Genomic DNA, 26,480 nt, shown 5'->3' on the forward strand with positions numbered 1-26,480 from the left:
GAATGTTTCAGTCTGCATAGCTTTGGAGTTTTCCCTCAGATTTGATGTGGTTGAGCTGGCAACTTGATGTCATCTGTCATTGCAGTGTCCATATCAAAGTGCTCCATGCCATCTCCACCCCTTCTCTTTCTCTCTCTCTCTCTCAAAATCAGTGGAGGCTGGCGGGAGGAACTATTGCTCATTGTAATTGCTTGAATGGGGAATCTTGACTGAGAAAGACATAAGTGCTTCAGAGTGTGCTGCACTAATTTGACATAGCTTCCATGTACCCCTGTCTCTCCTCAAAAACGCAAGGAAATAAGGGTTTGTTTCATACATCTATTTTGGTTTCGTTTGAGATTAAAAGTTGCCTTCACCTCAGAAGACAAGATGAGGAGAGATGTGTCTTTAGGGAGGTGGAAAAGCTATGCCAGTATTTCACAGCAGTCACGTCACCAGATTTGTCACCTCATCCTCTGTCTCTTTTGTCCCTACCTACCTCCCTCTCTCTCTCTGTCTCTCTCTCTGTGTCTCTCTAGTGAAGTTTGACAACTGTCAGCACAGCAAGGCTGTGGACTTCGAGAGCAGTGACCCTAACTTCAGTGTGCGTCCTGACGGCTCGGTGTACGCGGAGCAGGAGGTGGCCAACCTGTCTGAACCAGTCCAGTTCATGGTGACCGCCCGCAGAGGTCATGACCCTCATATCTGGGAGACCACGGTCAAGCTGGCCTTGGCTGGCCACCCGCCTTCTGTTCCTGTGAGTCAGGTAAACATATATACACTGCTAAAGTTATAAAGTTTGCCTTAGGTATAGACACACCAACACACCCCTGCTACTGACAGACTGTACTGAACCTCAGTTGTACAATTGCATGGAGACATTATTTATACACTTGAAAACCTCTAGCCTCTCAGGTAAGATCAGTTTTCAATGATCCTCAAGTACATTATATAAAACCACATCATTTCAGGTTCTGCTTTTCAATATCATGAACAAACATTGCTTTTCAAATAAGATGTTGAATAGTATGAGGCTTAATGCTCCCTCCAGGTCATGCTTTTAATCATAGAAAACGTCCAAGAATTGTGTAAAGCAATTGCAGAGCTGGGATTAAAATTCTGCCCACTCCTCCCAGCACAATAATGGAGGGCATGAAATAATTGACATTGATTGAGCTAATGTTCCACTCTTCGGGAGGCATTCGGGAACCAGGTGATGTGGTAGCAGCACTTTGTAATTATGTTCCCACGTCGTGGGAGCAAGAGAGATTCAATAATAGAACAAGAAATAATTATGTTTGAGCAATCAAATGAAAATCTGAAAACCAGTTACATGTTTTAAATTGATACATTTTTGTTGGGAATCGCTTACAACTTATGCTAGGTACTTTCCCGGACACTTTTCTTTCCGGGAGCAGTGTGTAATTTTGGTCAGCACGTGATTCCGAAGTGTAAAATTGCTGTTATCCCCTGTAGAAAAGTTGTCATAAGTAATTTAAATTGTTTCATTAAATGTGTAGCCATGAAAACTAAATTGTGGAAATGTATAATTCAGGATAAGGGATTTCTCCAACACTAAAATGTTTTCAGAAACAAAAAGGCGTGCAGCAAATGGTCAGAGTCCTGCTTTTTCTGGCCTGCTCCATATATTTGAACCCTTTACAACCCTAAACCCATGGCTATTTAATGTCGGTTAGCCACTGTATTTGGTCATACAAACTCTAATTCCAAGAAAAGCTAGAAGAGCCCTGTCCTGTCCTCCTATACAGGGCCCTCCTAATGTCCTGTCTTCACACACCTGGCCCTCCTAATGTCCTGTCTTCACACACCTGGCCCTCCTAATGTCCTGTCTTCACACACCTGGCCCTCCTAATGTCCTGTCTTCACACACCTGTCCCTCCTAATGTCCTGTCTTCACACACCTGGCCCTCCTAATGTCCTGTCTTCACACACCTGGCCCTCCTAATGTCCTGTCTTCACACACCTGGCCCTCCTAATGTCCTGTCTTCACACACCTGGCCAGGCATGGTGCCAGGATGTTTTCTCTCCCGGGGCTAAGGAGGGGCTTGACCAATAAGTGGGGGTGCTAAGAAAATTGTTGATTTTCATGACTTATTTATAAGGAAGTTCAATTTTAGCTATCACAACGTCAGAAATGACATGAATAATATCCACACTGCAGCCACAACGAGAAGTGCGTTTACCCTATGCCTGTCCACTGTGCACACATGGTGTAAAACGAGCCTGCTATCATCACAATCTTAGCCATTATATTTCTATTGCAAAAACACTTGTCGGGCCGACTGGCCGACAATATGCATGCGTCTTCTTGTTCCATCCAGATCAGCGAGATTGAATCATGTTCCCACCACCGGACAGGCGCGCGCTGTCAATAAATAAAAGGTCTTTCAGTTACTCACCAAGTGTTGTTTTATAGAAGGACGATGTGGTTCAGTGCAAATGAGTGTATAATCTTCTGGGCATCCAGGGCCTTGGTTCTTTCTGTGTGTATAGACAGGCAGGCAAGGTAGCTGAGTCGAGGGTATGTACACTATTTCATTCTGTATATCGTGATGCATGTACTTAGCATCTCTAGTATTACCTGAGATTTTCTGTGCAACTGTTTTGTCGAATTTGCCTATGACCTGTAAAAGTTGAAGGAAGTTTCCCTGGCTGACAGCCATGTGGTTTTCTATGTCTCCTCTCTGTGAAAGTCCCTGGTATGCAGAGTAACGCAGTGACTCCACAACTGCTCTCATACACTCTCTGTTCTCTCTGACTGTTTTCGAATGTCCATCACTTAGAGCCAGACTCTTTCTGAATAGTCCGTTCATTCCACGCTGTCATTGCATATTTATGCTCCACACTAGCGTTGTGTGTCTTGAACGAACTTGTGGCCATCTTCCAGTTCTGGTAGCCATCGTGGGTAAATGTCGCCTTCTCTCCACCATGGTTTCCTGGACGTTGAAAGTGGCAGAATGCAAAGCAGAAAGCACGGTCCTTTGAAATAGAATATTCCAACCATTTGTAATCCTCATACCATCTACAATTGAAGTAGCGATCCTCATGTCCAACTTTTGTGGATGGATAACGCCGAAGAAGAGGGCGCCTTGGTTCTTCAACAGGTGACTGGCTTAAATCAGAGGGAGCGGTGGCTGTGCTAACAGTGCAGCTAATGGTGGCTGTGGAGCAGCTAGCAGCGATAAACTGCTCTGGTGCTCCCTCACATCGTGGCTCACGATTTTCCACCTCTGACTCATCTTCTTCTTCTTCTTTGGCCCCCGCGGAGACAGGGTCTGGATTTTGAATTCCTACCCGCACTCTTCTCTTGATCAGAAAACGGTCCATTGCAACTGGGCGAGATGGGCGACTAGCTAGCTAGAAGTTAGCTCACATAACATAGCCTAACGTGTGCGAGCACACACACCAGACTCCCCTCCCACCACCACCACAAACACACACGTCATAGGGTACACCCCCTCGCAGCCAGGGATCTGATTGGGAACAAAATGGCTGGTTATTAACTTTTTCATATTTCTTTATGTAAAAATGTTACAATACTAAAACACTTGAGGGGGCTGAACTGGGGCTACGCAGATTTGTGACGGGGCTATAGCCGTCTTAGCCCCGGTGTAGCGCCGTGCATGTCCCTGGCCGTCATAATGTCCTGTCCTCACATCCCTGGCCCTCCTAATGTCCTGTCCTCACATCCCTGGCCCTCCTAATGTCCTGTCCTCACATCCCTGGCCCTCCTAATGTCCTGTCCTCACATCCCTGGCCCTCCTAATGTCCTGTCCTCACATCCCTGGCCCTCCTAATGTCCCGTCCTCACATCCCTGGCCCTCCTAATGTCCTGTCCTCACATCCCTGGCCCTCCTAATGTCCCGTCCTCTCATCCCTGGCCCTCCTAATGTCCTGTCCTCACATCCCTGGCCCTCCTAATGTCCCGTCCTCTCATCCCTGGCCCTCCTAATGTCCTGTCCTCACATCCCTGGCCCTCCTAATGTCCTGTCCTCACATCCCTGGCCCTCCTAATGTCCTGTCCTCACATCCCTGGCCCTCCTAATGTCCTGTCCTCACATCCCTGGCCCTCCTAATGTCCTGTCCTCACATCCCTGGCCCTCCTAATGTCCTTTCCTCACATCCCTGGCCCTCCTAATGTCCTGTCCTCACATCCCTGGCCCTCCTAATGTCCTGTCCTCACATCCCTGGCCCTCCTAATGTCCTGTCCTCACATCCCTGGCCCTCCTAATGTCCTGTCCTCACATCCCTGGCCCTCCTAATGTCCCGTCCTCTCATCCCTGGCCCTCCTAATGTCCTGTCCTCACATCCCTGGCCCTCCTAATGTCCCGTCCTCTCATCCCTGGCCCTCCTAATGTCCTGTCCTCACATCCCTGGCCCTCCTAATGTCCTGTCCTCACATCCCTGGCCCTCCTAATGTCCTGTCCTCACATCCCTGGCCCTCCTAATGTCCCGTCCTCTCATCCCTGGCCCTCCTAATGTCCTGTCCTCACATCCCTGGCCCTCCTAATGTCCCGTCCTCACATCCCTGGCCCTCCTAATGTCCTGTCCTCACATCCCTGGCCCTCCTAATGTCCTGTCCTCACATCCCTGGCCCTCCTAATGTCCTTTCCTCTCATCCCTGGCCCTCCTAATGTCCTGTCCTCACATCCCTGGCCCTCCTAATGTCCTGTCCTCTCATCCCTGGCCCTCCTAATGTCCTTTCCTCACATCCCTGGCCCTCCTAATGTCCTGTCCTCACATCCCTGGCCCTCCTAATGTCCTGTCCTCACATCCCTGGCCCTCCTAATGTCCTGTCCTCACATCCCTGGCCCTCCTAATGTCCCGTCCTCTCATCCCTGGCCCTCCTAATGTCCTGTCCTCTCATCCCTGGCCCTCCTAATGTCCTGTCCTCACATCCCTGGCCCTCCTAATGTCCTGTCCTCACATCCCTGGCCCTCCTAATGTCCTTTCCTCTCATCCCTGGCCCTCCTAATGTCCTGTCCTCACATCCCTGGCCCTCCTAATGTCCTGTCCTCACATCCCTGGCCCTCCTAATGTCCTGTCCTCACATCCCTGGCCCTCCTAATGTCCTTTCCTGTCCACCCTCCCTCACTCCCTCCTCTGTTTCCTTTGGAGAGGTAAAGCAATTAAACTCAAATTCACCAACAACAACAAAGCCACTGTGGAACAGCATTCTACCCCAATTCTACCCCAATTCTACCCCAACTGTTTTCTCATTTCATTTGGGGATGCTGTTCAATAGCAGGGGTATTCAACTCTTACCCTATGAGGTCCGGAACCTGCTGGTTTTCTGTTCTTCCTGATAATGAATTACACCCACCTGGTGTCCTAGGTCTAAATCAGACCCTGCTGAGAGGGGAACAATGAAAAAACAAAATGAGTGGAACTGGCTTCGAGGTCCAGAGGTGAGTTTGAGGGTTCTGTAGTATTGATTAAAAGATTATTGTATACGGAACGATAATACAGAATTGCTTGCTCCCAGTTTCAAAAATAGATGTCTCCTACTCAGTGAGGAGCAGATTGAGGTTATAAAAGTATTGACTGAAACAGAGGAATGTTGTGAGGGCACAGACATTGAAAATGTGTGAAATGCTGTGGCGGAGTTGTCATTTGAGCCACTCCCTGTCATTGGAGCCACTGTCTCTGAGTCAATAGTGTTGAGAGGGAGAGGGAAGAACAATCAGATTACACCAAAATATAATCAACATGTAATGACAACAGTACCATTTTAAAAGGTGCTTAACCAGCCAAAAGATATTGGATGATTTAAAAGATAGAGGGCTCCATTACCAGGTAATTGCATATATTAAGTTTCAGAGCGGACATGTGTACAGGGACTCATTGGACTCCTATTATTATGTTCTATTAATAGTTGGCTTGATTTACCTCTTCCTATATGAACTGTGCATAGTGCTTGGTATGTGTTGGTGTGTGCATTAGAGCGTGTCTATTTATATTGGATGTACATTTATATCTGTGAACATAGTTTGTCTACCTCCTGTTTAAGAGTATGAGGTATTAGCAGTGTCACTCTGGCTGCCAGGTACTCAGGCTATGGTGCCCTACATGTCTACTGAGTCTGTATGCACATACCCCCTGCTAATTTCATGCTGCTCTGGTCTGCCTTCTCTTGCAGCTTAGAGGCAGAGAGTCCGTTATGCACCAGTACACTGAGTCTTACTTTTACCCCCCCTTCACCAGAATACCTGTTTGTGTTAGATTAGAGAGCAGAGACCCATACAGTAGTGGGGAGGGGTTTAGGACCTAGGGTCTTATTGGTCGGTGAGGTGGCAGTACAGGGTCTTAGAGTGAGGTCATGATGACTAGTCTATGTTGTGATTGCAGCCCAGTTCTACATCCACAAGAGGAATGTATCAATAGTCATAGTCTTCTTTAATTCCCTTGATTCTGTAAGAGGTCAGATTTGTGATACCTGTCTTCGCTTGATTGTCCTGCTCCTCGCCCCCCCCACCCCCCGTTCACCACAGACCACTGCTCTGATCAGGCCTCGTCGGAGAGAACAAGCGTGGGAGAATGAAGGAGCGATAGAACAGCTCAAGATCAACAGTGAATGGAGGATGGGAAACGAGCACATACTTGATATTGTGTAATTGAAAGGCCCTGTTTAGTGTTGCCTCCTGCTCTTCAGAATGACAACCTCCAGATGTCAGCTCCAGGGCTGCGGGGCTGACTGATGCCCCAGCGACATGCAGCCTGGCTGGGAGGAGAGAGCAGCCAGCTGGCCAGCCCGCTAGCTCTGGGCCTAGGGAGCTCCGGGTGGTTCTGGGACTGATTTCACACTCAAAGATCCCTGCTTGCGCACACACACACCCACACCCCCAACATACCTTTCTCACAGCACAAAGAGCCTGTTCCAGTTTCCCCTTTTTTCTTTGTAATTGTGGCGATGTTTGTCATTGTGCCAGCTTCGCAGGGCTATAATTTGCCATGCTGTTTGGAGTGTGAGTCACGTGGACACACTGCAGTGGTATCATCCATAGACAGGCTCTTTGCTCTGTTGTGGCTGCCTGGCACAGCGTTTGGAGGAATGTGGGAGTTTGCCAATGCAACAGCAATCAGATGCATCGACCCCATTATCAGCAGCCCTGATATCCTGCATTCGTCAGCAGACTAAGGTTCTGATAATGATGGCGAGCAGCAGTACTGTGTGAGTTATTCAACAGATATCGGAGGTGCCGATAAGGACTTTATCAGGGAGGGAGCACATGGGGTAGAAACAGGGGGTCTATGCAGCGGCAGGGAAGCCTTGGAGCATCATGGGTACCATCCTTACTCATCCTCACATATCAGCATCTTTACATATCAACTCCACCCCCTCTGCTTTCTATCAATATAGGATCTCACATTTGATGTCTTTTTTCTCTGTTTTTCTCTTCCCCCTATTTCCTTTCTCTTTGTCTATGTCAAACACACAAATTCACGCATGCACGCGCACACACTACTTCCACCTGCCACCCATGAAAGTACTGGCACGCTCCCATCTCGCACCACTGCCCCTGTGCTGGTACCTGTGAGTGTTGTGGATGAGCGGAGCTGAAGCGAGAGTTATCTTATCTGGGCACCACATCTGGTCCCCTATCCCTCACTCTCCCCTCTCTCTCCTGCCCAGCTACCTTCATCACTGCTGCTATCAGGAGGCCTGCTGTAAAGCCCTGTAGTCAAATCCACTAAGCCGTGAAGAATTAAAACAAAAGGGGGAAATATACAGTATGTTTGCTCAGGTTTAGCTTGCATCCGTCTCTCTGTCTGACAAACCGTATATGTATGGATGGGCTGACCTGCCCACCGGTGATTAAAGTTTGAGTTGTGTGTGTGCGTGTCCTCTGAGTAGGTTTAACAGAAGGATTTCTGCTTGGCTTAGAGTCTACAGCAGCATGCATGTCTCTGTTTGTGGGGAGCAGGAGAAACAGCAGGATCACTGGATTACACAAACACTACCATCTCAGGCATGAGGACACAGCAACCCTCACTGGATAGATACCATATACACTTCCCAGAGGTCTACCAATGTATGCAGTATGTCTTATAAACACATAGGGACAGATTTACAATGTGTTAACACCAGTGTGCGATGTACCTGTTAACATGAGGAGATAAAACATGAAAGAAAAAATCCCAAAAGTCAAATGAGGGATTAAGATTAGGGAAAGATGGCAAGGTGTAATTTACATTTTAGTCATTTAGCAGACGCTCTTATCCAGAGCGACTTACAGTAGTGAATGCATACATTTCATATATTTTTTTTTTTTTTCGTACTGGTCCCCCGTGGGAATCAACCCACAACCCTGGCGTTGCAAACTCCATGCTCTACCAACTGAGCCACACGGGACCAGGTAATGCATACTGAACAAAAATATAAACGCAACATGTAAAGTCTTGGTCCCATGTTTCATGATCTGAAATAAAAGATCCCAGAAATGTTTCATACCCAAAAACCTTATCCCTCTCAAATGTTGTGCAGAAATGTGTTTACATCCCTGTTAATGAGCTTTTCTCCTATGCCAAAATAATCCAACCATCTGACAGGTGTGGCATATCAAGAATCTGATTAAACATTGATCATTACAGTAAAAGGTGGAGTTTTGTCACACAACACACTGCCACAGATGTCTTAAGTTTTGTGGGAGCGTGCAATTATTATTATTATTATTTTTTAAATGTAACATTTTTTAACTAGGCAAGTCAGTTAAGAACAAATTCTTATTTACAATGATGGCCTACCGGGGAACTGCCGCCTTCAAAGGGAGTACGACAGATTTTTACCTTGTCAGCTTGGGGATTAGATCCAGCAACCTTTCGGTTACTGGCCCAACGCTCTAACCACTAGGCTACCTGCCGCCCCCATTGGCATGCTTACTGCAGGAATGTCCACCAGAGCTGTTGCCAGAGAATTTAATGTTATTTTCTCTACCATAAGCCGCCTCCAATGTCGTTTTAGAGAATTTGTTAGTACGTCCAACTGACCTCACAACCGCAGACCAGGTGTAACCACGCAAGCCCAGGACCTCCACACCCGGCTTCTTCATCTGCAGGATCTTCTGAGACCAGCCACCCGGACAGCTGATGAAACTGAGGAGTATTTCTCTCTGTAATAAAGCTCTTTTGTGGTGGAAAACTCATTTTGATTGGCTGGGCCTGGCTCCCTAGTGAGTGTGCTTGGCATTTGCCCTCCCAGGCCCAACCATAACTGTGCTCCCATCCAGTCATGTGAAATCCATAGATTAGGGCCTAATGAATTTATTTAAAGTGACTGATTTGCTCATATGATCTGTAACTCAGTAGAATTATTTAAATTGTTGCGTGTTGCGTTTATATTTTTGTTCATTATTATTAAAAACATGTTTATGTTTTCAGTTTTTGTATTTTATTCTCCTCTTTTGTCTAACAGTATTTACATGCGTACATGCTCTGGGAAACTAGTCTTTGCATATAATAGCAGTGAATTGGCAAGAATCTCACACACTGCAGGATCACTGTTGGTCCTCCTAACATTCTGATCTTGCTGTTATTAAAGTGATATTTCATCAATCCCTTTTCATTTGGAGTAAGGTCTCTTTCAGGGGGATATGTCACGGAATGCGTCACACGGAGCACCATAGTTCTGAGACTCAGAAGGTCAAGTTGGAGACATCCAACTGTGATTTTTCAGACTGAGAGGGTTTTTGCTGGATAAAGACATATAAGTTAACCTCTGTGGACTGCAGAGGCAATTGGTAAGCTTTCTGCAAGACTAATGCCTGAAATTCATGCTAAGGCTGGGTCCTCTTAGGTGATTTGCCAAGTGCGTTAAGGTGAAGAGTCAAAAGCGTGGATTATATTTGAATTGGAAGTCTTTTTATTTTCATTCATTTTTGTATTATCTTCAGGAAACCGTGAATAGGTGTTTTATTCTGTTCCTTGTCATCTGACGAGGTTGATTTTCGTGACCGATTAGTCACCTGTACTTTCCATACTCTACACTTTTAGAAGATGAACAAATAATTAATTGACACACTACTCCTTTCTATTGAGACTTTACATTGTGTAGTTGGCTCTCAAGTCATTGTTGATTACTGTCGGTCAGCCAATGTACAGTATGTGTTGATTTCTTGTCTTTTCAGATTGGAGTGGAGGATATGATTGCAAGGGCCTGGGACTCTAATCCCAGGGTTATCAAGTTTCCACGGAAACATCAAAGAAGCTCTTCTGCCAATGGTCTGAGACGACAGAAGCGAGACTGGGTCATCCCACCAATCAATGTGCCCGAAAACTCTAGAGGACCCTTCCCACAAATGCTTGTCAGAGTGAGTGACAGTTATCACACTTAACTGCACATCAGTAGTTCTTGATAAGTCGAAGTTGTCTTTTTAAAATGTTGAAAAGCTACTGTATATATCATCCTATTCTCAGTTGGTAGTCGCTTATGCCTGTGTTGTAAACTAGAAATTAGTTCATCGTCAATTCTGATAACAACTCGATCTTGCTCTGTTTTTGCTCCCGTGGATCATAAGGCTTTTTACTTTTATTTGAGCCAAAGCCAAAGACATCTTCAAGCCAGACATCCCACGTTTGTCTAAGGGTCACTCACCTAGGCAACTGAAGAGAATGGTAGAATAGATCTCATACAATCACTATGAAGGGCTGAACAGAACACCACACTGGTAGTTTCTATCAAGGACCTTCAGCAGGTAAAGAGAATGATTTGAGTGGTGATGCGGCGCCAAATGATTGGTCTGGTACGCCTTAAAACTCTACACAGACAGAGACCCAGACACACAGACAAGAGGATACAGACAGATGGACACACACACAGCGCTGCTTCACCAGTTGTTCAATGAATTTAGGAGTGTTTAGCACACTTTCAGTTGCTTGTGTGTGTGTATGCAGCCATGCAGGAGTTGTTTAAATGATGTAAACTAGCTCATTAGACAGCAGGGATTTTACTATAACTGTCTTAGAAGTGACAAACCAACTCCATTCCTGTTGGCATTATATGGCGTCTCTGTGGTTAGTTTTCTGTTAGCTCCATGGTTCCAGGATGCTCCTGGAAACTGTGTGCTTCCTCTGTTCAGACGTCCAGGCCAGGGATAGCTTTCTCTGGGCCACCACAGAGCTCCCTCACGCCCATTTGTATCGCGCGGCTTACACTCCCGGATTACTGAAATCGCCTTTCACCAACGAGTCGGCAAGAGGGCAGATTTTCCACCAAAGCAAAAAACACTCATTCACTCACCCACACAGAGACTACAGGAGCAGGGTGGATGAGGGGAGGCGTAGGATTGTACCACCCTGCTGGAGAAATGAACACCCCTTCATCTCCTTTCATCTCCTTCATATTCAGCGTCAGATGGTTGGGTTTACTGACACCCCGGTGGTTCCTTTGTGTGTGTGTGTGTGTGTGTGTGTGTGTGTGTGTGTGTGTGTGTGTGTGTGTGTGTGTGTGTGTGTGTGTGTGTGTGTGTGTGTGTGCAAGTGCATGCTTTGGTTATAGCCTTTAGCTGTAGTAAAATAGCTCTGTTCCTTAACCATGGGGGGTGTGCATCACATCTGTGGCCCAGTGCGGTGTTAAATGCCCTCTTCTCCCTGCAACACCGCTTGGCGGACTGGGCCGTTCCATTGTGACAGCTAGCCAGTGAAGAGAGCAGAAGGGATTTAGTTCTTTATCTCTCTTGTCTTAGGGGGTTTTCACATATAGTCCTCTTTAAAATAACCGATCTCAGTCCTCTTTAAAGTGAACTCTGGGGTAAAAAAAAAAATCTAAATAACTCAGTTCTCTTTGTATTCACACTGCCCTGGCATTTGAATTAGGACTCAACTCTTTTGCCAGTTCACTTCACCTATTTTGTGGTCTGCGTCCTCTTTGCATTCACATTTCTATGTTAAGAAAGGATCCAGGATATTTTTCCAACATTCACTCAATGTACTCTGGGTTTTTACAAAGTACAGGACAAGCTATTACATCAGAACAGCTAGATATACCTACACACTTCGTAAAAAAATGCTATCTAGAACCTTAAAGGTTCCCTTCTAAGAACCATTTTTGGTTCCAGGTCGAACCCGTTTGGTTCCAGGTAGAACTCTTTTAGGTTCCATGTTGAACCCTTTGCACAGTGGGTTCTATATGGAACCCAAAAGGGTTCAACCTGAATCCAAAAATGATTCTACCTGGAACCAAAAGGGTTCTCCTATGGGGACCCTTTTGGAAACCTTTTTTCTAGGAGTGTACTTACATTTTGGAAGCTAATAGATTGCATTTTGTTAAAAGATTTGACATAATAATTGTAATCAGAAGATACTATTAACATGTACATCAATATTATTGGTAACAGAATAAATAGCAGAAGAAGAACTACAGATTAAATTTTTTTGTAATTGAATATTGTACACCCAACGTAGGCTACTGCCCCTTTAAGACCAAGAATAGATTTTCTACCCTATGTTGTGATTCTCACCCAATATGTTGGTGTCTTCTCACACTATTCAAACCCCACTATCAAATAAACTGCTTATGAAGTGCTCTTAGCCTGTAGATCACATATTGCAAACAAATAATATGAACAAAAAATGCACAAACATTTGGACATTTCTGTGCATGCTTGACAATCTCTAATCAATATCCAAAAAAGGGTTTTCCGCAAACCTGAACATTAGCATCTTTTCTCTTTTGTGGGACCAATGTGAGGGTTATGGGAGGGGAAATGGTGTTGCAGTCCCCAAGCCTGGGGAGCGTTGTGTTCACATTGCCCTAAAAAAGGGAACCGGACTGAGGAATTCAAGCAAACTGAACTCAAACCGCTTCAGTTCGGTTCGTTTCGGGGACTCTTTTGAAGGGTCTGTGTTCCTTTGGAGTGTTCACACTGCATGAAAATTGGCTGAAAGGGACCAAGTGTGAAAACGCCCTTAGAGGTGGTCGAGAACAACCTCTGTGGCTACAGCAGCACACTGACAGCACACTGATACCTCCACACGTCCAGAGCTGTAGAAACTCTCCGACTATCTCTCTAGCTCATTTATGAGGTGAGACAGTCCCACACAGTCAGATTCACCAGGGTTCACAACTTAAAGTAATTCCCTGTTTTCATCTGAGGAACCTTCACCAGGTTAGCCGGTTTGATTTAGTTGAACACATGGAGAAAATGTATGTTTCCATCAACACAAGTAATATGAGGCCGCAGGAGGTAAATGTGCCTGAGTTATTGTTTGTGATTTGTTTAACCCCAATTACATCCAAACAGAGTCTGGATAATAAACAATAAACACACAACATTCATGATCAGCCAGTTGGTTTCTAATTAGGGACTGTTCTCTGTTGTAAGTCCATTAGTGCTGGCTTGGTCAGCTGTCCACTTTAATCATCTGATTTTACTGCTCTTTCCAGGGATGTCTGGCTCCGGCCATATCCTTATTATCCTCACCTACCACCTCCACCACCTCCACCACCCACCACCTCCACCACCACCCACCACCACCAATACCACCACCTACCTCCACCACCACCTCCATCACCACCCACCACCTCCACCACCCACCACCACCACCAATACCACCACCTCCATCACCACCACCTCCAATACCACCACCCACCACCACCAATACCACCACCTCCATCACCACCACCTCCACCACCACCACCTCCACCACCACCTCTACCACCTCCACCACCCACCACCTCCACCACACACCACCACCACCCACCACCATCATCACCCATCACCACCACAACCTACCATCACCACCCACCACCACCACAACCCACCATCACCCATCACCACCCACCATCACCCATCACCACCACAACCCACCACCATCACCCATCACCACCACAACCCACTACCATCATCACCCACCACAACCCACCGCCATCATCACCCATCACCACCCACCACCATCACCACCCACCACCACACCACAACACACCACCCACCACCACTAACTCCACCACCCACCACCACAACACACCACCACCGCCACTAACTCCGCCACCCACCACCACACACCACCACCCCCACCACCACCATTTGACCTAGATAGTTTGTGTGTATGCATTGATATGTTGGCTACATGTGCCTTTTCAAAAAAAATGTACAGTTGAAGTTGAAAGTTTACATACACCTTAGCCAAATACATTTAAACTCAGTTTTTCACAATTCCTGACATTTAATCCTAGTAAAAGTTCCCTGTCTTAGGTCAGTTAGGATCACCACGTTATTTTAAGAATGTGAAATGTCAGAATAATAGTTGAGAGAATGATTTATTTCAGCTTTTATTTCTTTCATCACATTCCCAGTGGATCAGAAGTTTACATACACTCAATTAGTATTTGGTAGCATTGCCTTTAAATTATTTAACTTGGGTCAAACATTTCAGGTAGCCTTCCACAACCTTCCCACAACAAGTTGGAATTTTGGCCCATTCCTCCTGACAGAGCTGGTGTAACTGAGTCAGGTTTGTAGGCCTCCTTGCTTGCACACGTTGTTTCAGTTCTGCCCACAAATGTTCTATAGGATTGAGGTCAGGGCTTTGTGATGGCCACTCCAATACCTTGACTTTGTTGTCCTTAAGCCATTTTTCCACAACTTTGGAAGTATGCTTGGGGTCATTGTTCATTTGGAAGACCCATTTGCGACCAAGCTTTCACTTCCTGACTGATGTCTTGAGATGTTGCTTCAATATATCCACATAATTTCCCTTCCTCATGATGACATCTATTTTGTGAAGTGCACCAGTCCCTCCTGCAGCAAAGCACCCCCACAACATGATGCTGCCACCCCCGTGCTTCATGGTTGGGATGGTGTTCTTTGGCTTGCAAGCCTCCCCCTTTTTCCTCCAGACATAACGATGGTCATTATGGCCAAACAGTTCTATTTTTGTTTCATCAGACCAGAGGACATTTCTCCAAAAACGACGATCTTTGTACCCATGTGCAGTTGCAAACCATAGTCTGGCTTTTTTATGGCGGTTTTGGAGCAGTGGCTTCTTCCTTGCTAAGTGGCTTTTCAGGTTATGTCGATATAGGACTTGTTTTACTGTGGATATAGATACCTTTGTACCCGTTTCCCCCAGCATCTTCACAAGGTCCTTTGCTGTTGTTCTGGGATTGATTTGCACTTTTCGCACCAAAGTACGTTCATCTCTAGGAGACAGAACGCGTCTCCTTCCTGAGCGGTATGACGGCTGCGTGGTCCCATGGTATTTATACTTGTGGACTATTGTTTGTACAGATGAACGTGGTACCTTCAGGCGTTTGAAAATTGCTCCCAAGGATGAACCAGACTTGTGGAGGTCTACAATTGTTTTTCTGAGGTCTTGGCTGATTTCTTTTGATTTGCCCATGATGTCAAACAAAGAGGAACTGAGTTTGAAGGTAGGCCTTGAAATACATCCACAGGTACACCTCCAATTGACTCAAATGATGTCAATTAGCCTGTCAGAAGCTTCTAAAGCCATGACATCATTTTCTGGAATTTTCCAAGCTGTTTAAGGCACAGTCAACTTAGTGTATGTAAACTTCTGACCCAATGGAATTGTGATACAGTGAATTGTGAGTTAAATAATCTGTCTGTAAACAATTGTTGGAAACATGACTTGTGTCATGCACAAAGTAGATGTCCTAACAGACTTGCCAAAACTATAGTTTGTTATCAAGAAATTTGTGGAGTGGTTGAAAAACATGTTTTAATGACTCCAACCTAAGTGTATGTAAACTTCCAACTTCAATTGTAGTTCTGTCCTTGAGCTGTTCTTGTCTATTGATGTTCTGTATTATGTTTAATGTTTTGTGTGGACCCCAAGAAGAGTAGCTGCTGCTTTTTCAACAGCTAATGGGGATCCTAATAAAATACCACCCACCCACCACCACTACAACCCACCACTACCACCACCCACCCACCATCACCACCTCCGCCACCCACCACCAGCCTCCGCCACCCACCACCACCAGCCACTACCACCACACTCCGCCACTCACCACCACCAGCCACTACCACCACCCACCCACCATCACCACCTCCGCCACCCACCACCAGCCTCCGCCACCCACCACCACCAGCCACTACCACCACCACCAGCCACTACCACCACCACCAGCCACTACCACCACCACCAGCCACTACCACCACCAGCCACTACCACCACACCGCCACTACCACCACCCACCGCCACTACCGCCACACACCACCACCCATCACCACAAGCCACCACTCACCATCACAACCTACCACCCCACCACCACCACCCACCACCGCCAACCATCACCTCAACCACTTACCATCACAACCCACCACCACTGCCACCCATCACCTCCACCACTCACCATCACAACCCACCACTGCCACCCATCACCTTCACCATCCACCACCACCATCACAACCCACCACCACCATCACAACCCACCACTGCCCCCCATCACCTTCACCTTCACCACCCCCACCACCCACCACCGCCACCCATCACCTCCACCACCCACCACCACCATCACAACCCACCACCACCCACCACCGCCACCCATCACCTCCACCACTCACCATCACAACCCACCACCCCCACTACCACCACCCACCACCGCCAGCCATCACCTCCACCACCACCATCACCATCCACCATCTCCTCTCTTTCTCTCCCTCCCCTGGGCAGTGCTGAAAATCCTGGACAATCCAGCTGCTGCTGCAGTGGTGTGTTGGTCCAGGATCCGTTTATGAAACACGTTTATAAGGGACATTACTGCATGACACATTGAGTAAACCCCTTCCCCTTATGAACAGAGGGGAAATTATCAGAGTGAAACTAACAGCCCCAGCATTCCACTGCAGAGAGGTTTTATGTGCAATTCACTCATGATCAATCTCAAGAAGTGTTGCTTTGGTGGCAATGGTTTACCATTGTGGTAGAATGCAATATGCTTCCGATGCCTTCACTGTCAAATAAATTTTTGCTCATGACAGAGGGAAGTGGAATAGAAATAGAGATTGAAAAACAGCTAGGCCTAAATAGATAGCAGATAGAGGGAGCAGAGAAATGAAAGAGAGAAAAGGGGACAGTTCAGATAGGAGGAGAGAGGGAGATATAAGCCATTTGAAGAGCATAGTAAATCTGTGAGGTGAGAGAGAGCAGCATTAGTTTCAGGCCATTTGTGGCAGTCGCATCTCAACTGTCTCCTCCAGCACCTAAGACTGGACCCAATGAGCCACATCTGATGGAAACCAGTCCAAACGGGGTAAGATGAGCCTCTCTGCTTCGCTCTGTCCTCCCCACCAAGCCTCGCCACTGACTGCCAGTCAGACAGACACACCAAAGAACAAAATCATATTAAAAGAAGGGATGAAAATAGGAGATAAGGTTGTAAAAACACAGTCCTTGGGCAAGCAGAAGAATGGAATGAGAGGGCCTTTGATTGAGGTCCTGGTATGTGAAGGCGAACGCCCACTCTGAAGTGGGTTGGAGCTGTAATCTGGACTGTGTGCTTTGGAAAGTTATTACATTATTTTCTCCACGTCAAGGACAATGAGGCAGACACCAATCAGACTAGGCTCATGTTGTTCCTTTACCAAAGACAACCAATGATGCATATTATGAGACCTCACCTCAGGGTAGGTGTTATGGAGTTATCAAGTTCAGTAGGGGTGCTTGGGTAAAATCACTGAGGAAGCCAAGCAAAGCCAGTAAAAAAGACATATTACAAATCAAATGTTATTTGTCACATGCGCCGAATACAACCGGTGTAGACCTTCATCCTGCTTGTAGACTAGTTGAACATCAATGCCATCCTCCTCTCTTTCATGTTGGCAAAACGGTCTATGGCTCTGTCATACAGTACACTTTTAGTTTTTGTTGTCACAGGCTACCTAGCTAAAATGCTTGCTAGCCTGACTTCCTCACATGGGCAACAATGAACCAGCTAAGTTAGCTAGCTAGCTGGTTAATGTGAGCCTACTAGTCTACACATTGAACTTCAATCGTCTCAGGCCAGTGGCACAACATATTCATTTATGGTTAGATCAGAATCGCCATCAAAACCACAAGTCCAAATCCCCATCTCCATCCATGGCTTAGGAAAAGGACGATTTTAGCAAGCTAGCTACTGCAGGACATCAACACAAGCAGACCAGAAACTGAGAAGTTTTTCTGAAAATGATGTTTTGCAAAGGAAGTGATTTGAGTGGTCTGAAGCCAAATCCAAACTGGCCAAATGCTTGCTGGCATCAATCAATCAAATGCTACGGCGGGAACATGTTGTACTCTTTTGGTCCAGACAGCAACAGATACATGGGCTACCCATACTGAGACAGAGGGCGCTGTTTCCCTCAGCACTTACAAATTCGGCACATATTGTACGAAATTCGTAACACATCATACGAATTGCGGGAAACGGAAAATGTACGTCTTTGCAGGACGTAACATATCATGAGAAATGGATGATGTTGTACACAACTGGGCACCATTTCCAGGAACCCGTTTTGGCACTAAATGAAACCCTGTTGTCTCTCGACTCAATAAACCTGGTGTTGAGTTCAGCAGCTGGAGTTGGTGTATGTGTGGGAGAGAATCATCTCTGTGGTATGGTAATGCTGTTTATTTAGAACTCGATAGGAACACTTTATTGGTTTATTAATACATTCATATTCCACTGTTATTTTAGTCTAGCATAATGGCTCTATCTTACTGCTAGTTTTTATTAAAAACGTAACATTAAAATGCATTAGGAAACTTGTATAGGATGTGCGTGTGTGTGTCCACTTGCGCCCGCATGTGTGTGTGTCCTAAGTGCTTGTGCCTGTATTTGCAGCATCCCAGTTGGACAATTAGAGGGTGACAGTCCCATTACAGCAGGCCTAGCTGTACAAAGGCATTGCCTCCACTGACTGACAGAGAGCTCTGCCCCTCACTAAATAACTGTCAGCCTGCAGTCCTCAGCCTTGACCCCTCTGGCAGCCTCCCTCAGAGAGACACAATGCCACTCCTGAGCCCTCATTGGCAGGCCTCGCACCTCCCACAGCCAAACCAAAAAATCCATTCAGCTCCTGGCTCCACCTGATTCGCCAGGCTTTGGTTGCCCACAGCTTGCCAATAGGGTGCTAATGTAGCCTCAGGGTGCTGGTGATTGGCCGGAGTGGAAGTGTTGGTGCATTCTGCAGGTCTCCCAGGAATAGGCTAGAGGAAGCCGATTGAGTCGTGGAAGTAGATTGGGTAATAGAAGGGAGGGAGGTTAGCAAGCAGCGGTGGAGGAAAACTGCAGCAGCAGCACAAACCCAACCTGCCCCCCCCCCCCACTCCTCTTCCCCTTCCTCCTCCTCCTCCCCCACCAAACAGCAGCAGCCACATCTTTACTCTAATTATACATAGTGTGTTTCCCTGTACGGCCGTCTCCTGGGATCTGCCTATTGTCCTCGTGTTAAGAAACCTCAGGGACCGGGAAGAAAGCAGCCATTTAACGAGTCATCTGTCTCCAGGGCCCTCTGTCTTTATGGGGTGGAGAAAAGCAGTGTTGCCCTGTGCCTCATCCATTCAGCCTGGAGAGCAAGGGAATGTGGCTGGCTTTATACTGCAGTCTGACCTGCAGGCAGAATGTGTGGCTGTTTCTATTCTATTCTTCCTGTATGTGGATGATTGTTAATGCAGAGAGGCCACTGGTCTATTTCAACAAAGTCCTGCTGGCTTCTCTGAGCTTTGATCTAAATTGGCCGGCTAATGTAATAATTGGGGTTGTTAGTCTGTTTTTAATTTCCATTAATATTTGTACTCTTTCTAATTATCCCCTCTACCCCACGTTCTGCACCTACGTCAGGGTAATGGTATGTTTGTGTGCATGTGCTTGCGTGCATATGTGTGTCCGCGTGTGTTTGTGCCTGCGATACAATGGCCAAACCACCAATTTGTAGAATATTTCAGAGAAAGACCAGGTGGGGGAAAAATGTATATGTCAAGAAATCTGTTTGCAACAAGGTTACTCTCAAGCTCAGAGCCTCTCGGTGAAGACATGAAGTCTCTCTGAAAGCATGTCTTTAATATGATGGTGTTTGTATTGGGAAGTGCTGCTGGCGCTGTAAAGCGTAAATGTAGACTGTTTATGTGATATGACTATGAGGTTGGAGATGTGTCTCTGCGCAGATGTATATTTATTTCCTCTGAAGTTGTTTTCTCTCCTGTTACTTCACCACTTTGTTTTCTTACCTTAACACTATCTCCCTAGTGGTTAGTGTGTTGGGCCAGTAACCGAAATGTCGCTGGTTTGAATACCCGAGCCGACAAGTAGAAAAACCTGTTGACGTGCCATTGAGCAAGGCACTTAACCCCAATTTGTTCCAGGGATGCCGTACTACTATGGCTGACCCTGTAGAACAACATATTTCACTACACCTATCTGGTGTTTGTGACAATATGTTTTTGTTGCTGTATTTTGGGGTATTTCTTCTCCTCTATTACCCTAGATCAAAGCATCTCTTAGGGAGAGAAGTTGAACACACATATCTTTCACATATTCTTCAACTTTTCACTGAGATAAAGTAATGGATATTTGGCCAATTATTGCAGTAGAGGATTAGGCCAAGTTGCTCCGTGGGCTGAGAGGATTTAGCTCAATCGGACATTGTGTGTGGAGTAGAATGTCTGAGTGTGAATGTCAATAGCAGCCCAGGAATACCACCTCCTCAGGTGGCTACTATTGCTCATTTATATTGATGGAGCTACTCTCTGTGGTACCTGTTCAGGGAATGACAGCGAGGGAGAGAGCGAGAGAGCGGGGCAGAGAGGGAACAGAGGGGCGAGAGAGGAGAGGGGGTAACGAAGGAGAGAGAGCAGAAACTAAAATCCATATTTCAGTGCCATTGCACTGTGCTTTGTTCATTTCCCATTCAGCTTCCGATCCATAATGGAGTACCCTGTGTGCAGAGCCGCGGACACAGCTGTTCTTTATGGGATCAGGGATAACTGTGTGCGACTGTGGCTGTCAGTGGCTCTCACTTGAGAGATATTAAACCTGAGCTCAGTGCAGCTCCTTCTCCAGGCATACCTCCACTGTGACTATTTTTTTAAATCTCAACAATTCATTTTGTTTTCCAGTGCCACTAAACTGGTGTGTTTTTATATGCTCGCATTCTTGCATGTAAGGTTGTTATTTTATTTTGTATGAGGACGGAAAACTTGGCTGGCAAAACTTGAGCTTTGAATATCGCCTAGTTGGTATTTTATTTCAGTCTGTTCAGTCTCTTTCTCTCTCTCTCTCTACCTCCCTCCCTCCCACTGTCTCCACCTCTCTCTGTCACTTTGTTTGTAATAAATGCCCTATGCTAGAATCTGAATTTCTCTATCATAAAAACCAGAGATATCTTTTCTGTCAGCTCTTTGAAGACAGACAAGCATACAGCAGGAAGGATCACAGCAAGACAACACTTACATTTAGGGGGAGTCAAACAAAGCATGTACTTTTGCCATTTCCCTGATGTTGAACAAAAGGAACAAAGAGATTGAATGAAAAAAGGATGCATCATCAAAATGAAATGGCTTCGCACAAAACAGAGATGATTCAGGGATTCCTGTGCTTCTCTGGGATTTCATTTTTTCTCGTACTCTATACTGTCTTTGAATATCACTTCAATCATGTAGCCTCTTGTTATCAAAGACACTAGACGCCCCTATGAGGAAGTATCCATCCTGGTCACTGCCCTGTATGATTGCCTGTAGCGCCCCCTAAAGGAAAGCCTGTGAACAGCAATGTTATTCTCACTATTCTGACTGCTGACACAACTTTAGACATTGGTTTGTGTGTGCATGTGTATGTGCATCTAAGAGAGAGACAGAGAGAGTCTTGCAGAGAGACAGAGGGGTGTTGAGAGAATAAAGGGAAAAAGGGAAAGGAAGCGTTAACTTGCCAGTCAGACAGTGAGAATAAATGGTGGTGTCGCATATAATTCCCATTAAAGCCATGCAGATATTTGCAGAGAGCTCTTAATTAGGGGTGACAGTTGTGACGGCTGCAGTGTGACAGAGAGGTTCCCAGAAGGCTTAGTCATCTCCTGTTTCCTGATTGGCTGGCATTGTCCGATCTGTCTGCCGTCACCCCTTCTTACTATCCAACACACGGTCACAATGTCTCAGGGCTGATGGTAACTGTGCAAATAATAAACACCACTATTTCTTATCCCTCTGACTCTCTCTACATATACTGTTGAGGTGCCACCTCAGACTAGTCTACTTTATTTTTCTCCATGGTAGAGAGTGGTACAAAGTAGTGGCCCTTTTAATGACAATGTTAGCCAGTAAGGGTTACAACTATCTCCCTTGTATTTACACTTTACACCAGGGTTTCCCCAACTCGGTTCTGCCACTAAACCTGTATTTAACTAGGCAAGTCAGTTAAGAACAAATTCTTATTTACTATGACGGCCTACAAAAATAACGAGAGAAGCGTGATAGGATGAAGGAATTTGTGCGGCCCGGCCTTCAACCATTTAAAAAATAAAAAAAAACGATCAAAGTGTGTAAACCTCAGATTCCCATTTATATATGACATTAGCCTGTAGCACACCTTACTGAATATATCTGTCCACAAGGTCTTTCTTTTTTGATTTATTTCTGGCTTCTTGCAAGTCATTTGAGGATGGAAAAATCCAATGTTGAACGAGAAAGAAATAACATGACCAACATCAACTAAACATCAACTTACTCCCGATCAGTGTCGACATCAAATGGACAGGCGCAATCAGAAACACTTGAATCAATTAAATGGACCGACTGAAAGTTCCCACTAGTGAACTAATTAGAGGCACAGCAGTGCTCAATAAATGGAAATGTATTCCTTTAGATTATGTCTGTGTTTTGCTGCCTCTCCCTGGAGAGTTAAACAGAATGCTAATTTCTCATCTGATTCTTCATCTGTCCACGGTTGACAGTAATTAAGGCAGTCACTCTTAAAGACCTACAAATGTGTCACTTATCAGATATCTGTTCTGTCAGACACAGAACCAACCCATCCTTTACATCTTCTAGTCTATCCCATCTAGGAGAGGGAGAGAGAGGGGGAGAGAGAGGGAGGGAGAGAGAGATGGAAGGATAGAAAAGCTGCCTTTCATCATTAGCACTCCATTCAAACAACTCAATTGAGCAGTCGTCACTCCGGGGAGTCCCAGGACTCTGAGATTCCGCACCTCTTCATTTATTCAATTTATCTATACAACGAGTGTTCATTAAGAGACACTCCAAGAATGTGACATCTGGTCTCAGGTGGCCTTAAAGTGGAATTCTAAGCAGCTAGAAGCAGAGGCGAAGTGACATGTGAACGCTTCCTTCCTCTTGGGTCTATTAAACTTAACATGTCATCAACACAGCGTGGCTTTGATGTTCTATGAAGAGACCGCACGCCTGGGTGTGGAATCTGTGGATGCGGATCCAAGGCATGTGGAAATTTCAGCTGTGTGTTTTTCACATGGCGGCCTCCTGAATGATTCAACTGAAGTAGTCATTTTGATGCACACGTTAGAGCCCGCAGAGTGAATCCCTTACCTGTCAAACATTTCAGTACACACAGACATGGGTGCCTACAGAGCTGCCTCATTTGTACACAGGGGGAAAATACTGTTGTATGTTGACATTCCCGCTCTGTTAAAGAACTCTGTACCTTTCCACAACTAGAATGTGTGTTTTACTAATATATTTGACTTTACATTTTTTGGGGATAGGGAAGAATATACAGCCTCCGCACATTGCTCAGCTCTTAATAAAGGTGATATTATTTCAAGGAAGCAGTATGTGTGAGCAATCTGTTATTCTACATATCCTCTCTCTGAAACGCATTTGAGATAGAAATTCCAGTGTTGCGTAGCCACAACCAGTCAGTGTGACTAGAGATGTGGGTCTGTGGGTGGAGAGGAATAAGTCTGATTAGATAGAGAGAGTAATCATCACAGAACAGTGCTTCCAGTCAGTCAGTCACACTGATCAGAGTTGCCTGAGTGCTTTGATAGATAACGGCTGCGATAAAATGCCCTACTGCCCACACACGATCTCAGAAAGAGGAAGTGTTACACACAACACATGTACAGGTAGCTGCCAAAATAATGGAAACACTTGAGTAAATGTGGGATGCAAAGTATATTCAAAGCAGATGCTTCTACACAGGTGTGGTTCCTGAGTTAGTAAGCAATTAACATCCCATCATGTACAAAAATGCCGGATGAACATGAAAACAATGTAAACCGTATGCCAATGGCCGTCTCAGTCACCAGATCTCAACAAACTTGAACACTTACAGGAGATTCTGTGGAACAGCGTTTTCCACCACCATCAATTAAACACCAAATGTTGGAATTTCTATTGGAAGAATGGTGTCACATCCCTCCAATAGAGTTCCAGACACTTGTAGAATCTATACCAAGGAGCATTGACGATGTTCTGGCTCGTGGTGGCCCAACGCCCTATTAAGACACTTTATGTTGGTGTTTCCTTTATTTTGGCAGTTACCTGTATATTAGACATTATGTCTGCTATTTGAATTGATTGCAAATGGGAAAGACGACAGTGGAAGCTCATGGAAAACAGATTGCTGTGGCAGGTAGTGAGTTTAGGATGGATGTGTAGGAAATTAAGAGAAGGGTATCATGTTCAAACAGAGAAATGTTTTATGCAAAAGCCAGTTGCCGGTCGTCGGATGAAGTAATTTCCTTTTCACGCATGATTTCCAGCCCCACAGACCAGGAAAATTGCATAGGAGGGAGAGCGAGGATTTATTTTTACAATTTGAATGTGTGATTACTCCTCCCTACTTGTTACCGTGGAGATGGTTCAATCCCCTCAGAGACAAAAAAATAATTCTCTAAACGTAAAAACACAAACAGTTTGCCCTAACAAAAACATATGCAAATTGAGAGAAAATTGTTTAAACTTTCCACCACTTAAAAGTAGATGAAATCTAATCTTCAATATGCCATCTCACCTGCGCTACACCTCTCAGAACCAATTATCACAAGCAGACAGATTTCTCTTTTGCACTTTAGCTCTAACTTGCACATTTACCAACTCTTCCTTTGAGTTCAGTCCTCAAAGGGCTTCTTTGTAACGAAGTGTTAGACTGATCAGAGCAGATGCATGCCTCACCGTACATCTTCTTTAGTATCATACATTTCATCATATTCCCTGTCAAGTGCTCTTGACAGTTTTAGATTGTGACTCACTTGAATCTTCATGACCAACCTTGGAACCTTGAGGCTCTCATTCAATCTAAACTGTCGGATAAGTCAGAACAACACAGGGTGATATTCTATGACGTGCTGCAGATGCTTTTATCCAATGCTACTTACAGTCATGTGAGCAAACATTCTACATTCTAGTTGTCCCGGGAATCGATCCCACTACCCTGGCGTTACAAGCAAAAGGCTCTACCAACTGAGTTACAAAGGACCACAAATATCGCCCTGTACCCTTTCTGAGCCGTGCTTGTCTCATACAGCGTGTAATGCATAGTGTTTATCTCCCTCTGCCAGATCCGCTCGGACCAGGACCTGGAGAAAGGGATCCGCTACAGCATCACTGGAGCAGGGGCGGACCAGCCTCCCATTGACGTGTACAACATCGACCCTGTGCACGGCAAGATGTTTGTCACCAGACCCCTGGACAGAGAGGAGAGGGCCTCCTACCATGTGAGTTACAGTGCTTGTTACTGTCCCTCCACACATCTGTCTGTCTGTCTGTCCGTCCGTCTGTCCGTCCGTCTGTTTGTGCAGGGTGGCAGCTGAAATTCACAGTGACAGTAATGGCAGGCAAACACTACACAATTTTGCCACATATTCGCCACATTTCTGCCACCGCAAAACAAATGTTCCAACAAATGTTCTAGGAACTTGGGCTCGGATCAGTACGTCGGGACTCGTGTAGTTTGAGCGGGTCAAGGACGCACCGATGATGGCTGTTCCGTTCTCCAGACTCCTGTCGGATATCTGACATGTCCAATATTTTGGTCATGCATCTTGTAGTATGAGCAGTGCTACCACGCGATTGGGCAAATTCTGCTGCCAATAGCCAATGAGGGTTCAGCATGTTAGACCAAAACAATGATGGCGAAGAGGAAAGCAATATCAACATGCACCGTGTGGACCGAGATGATGGAAGACATATTGCTGGTGCTGTGGAGAGAACGCAGCTGCCTTTTCAATGGGCGAGTTCCTATTTGAATATTTTAGAACATTCCATTGGTCCTTAATTGAAATCGCCACACACCCGGGGCACCGGGCCATGCAAAACAAACTCCACCAATATTACATCTGCATCCTACCAGGACTCCTACCATGACAGAAACCAACAATTATTTCATATTAAGTCCATGTTCTGCGCCTCCGTCTCTTTTTTGATGTTTCAACACATAATAATGTGAAGACTAATGAAGCAGCTCACTGTTTGCGTACCGGCATTTCTTTCCTACAGCAACCAGGAAATGCAGGGCAGGATCAACTAGGGCATCATCGTTTAATGTGAGCACCCACTTCCTGGGGTTG

At 45.7% G+C, this 26,480-nt stretch overlaps 1 protein-coding gene across 4 annotated transcripts in view; it reads left to right on the plus strand.

Annotated features, from left to right (window-relative positions):
• Positions 1-26,480, plus strand: part of LOC106582912 (cadherin-4) — a 260,714-nt gene that overhangs the window by 176,752 nt on the left and 57,482 nt on the right. For all 4 annotated transcript variants that reach the window (XM_014166534.2, XM_014166535.2, XM_014166536.2 and 1 more), the window contains 3 exons: positions 519-745; positions 10,125-10,307; positions 25,473-25,628. In XM_014166534.2, coding sequence (XP_014022009.2) covers positions 519-745; positions 10,125-10,307; positions 25,473-25,628 — 566 coding nt within the window. The remainder of the gene's footprint in view (positions 1-518; positions 746-10,124; positions 10,308-25,472; positions 25,629-26,480) is intronic.

This window comes from Salmo salar, chromosome ssa22 (genome assembly GCF_905237065.1).
Source record: "Salmo salar chromosome ssa22, Ssal_v3.1, whole genome shotgun sequence".
Lineage (NCBI taxonomy): Eukaryota > Metazoa > Chordata > Actinopteri > Salmoniformes > Salmonidae > Salmo > Salmo salar.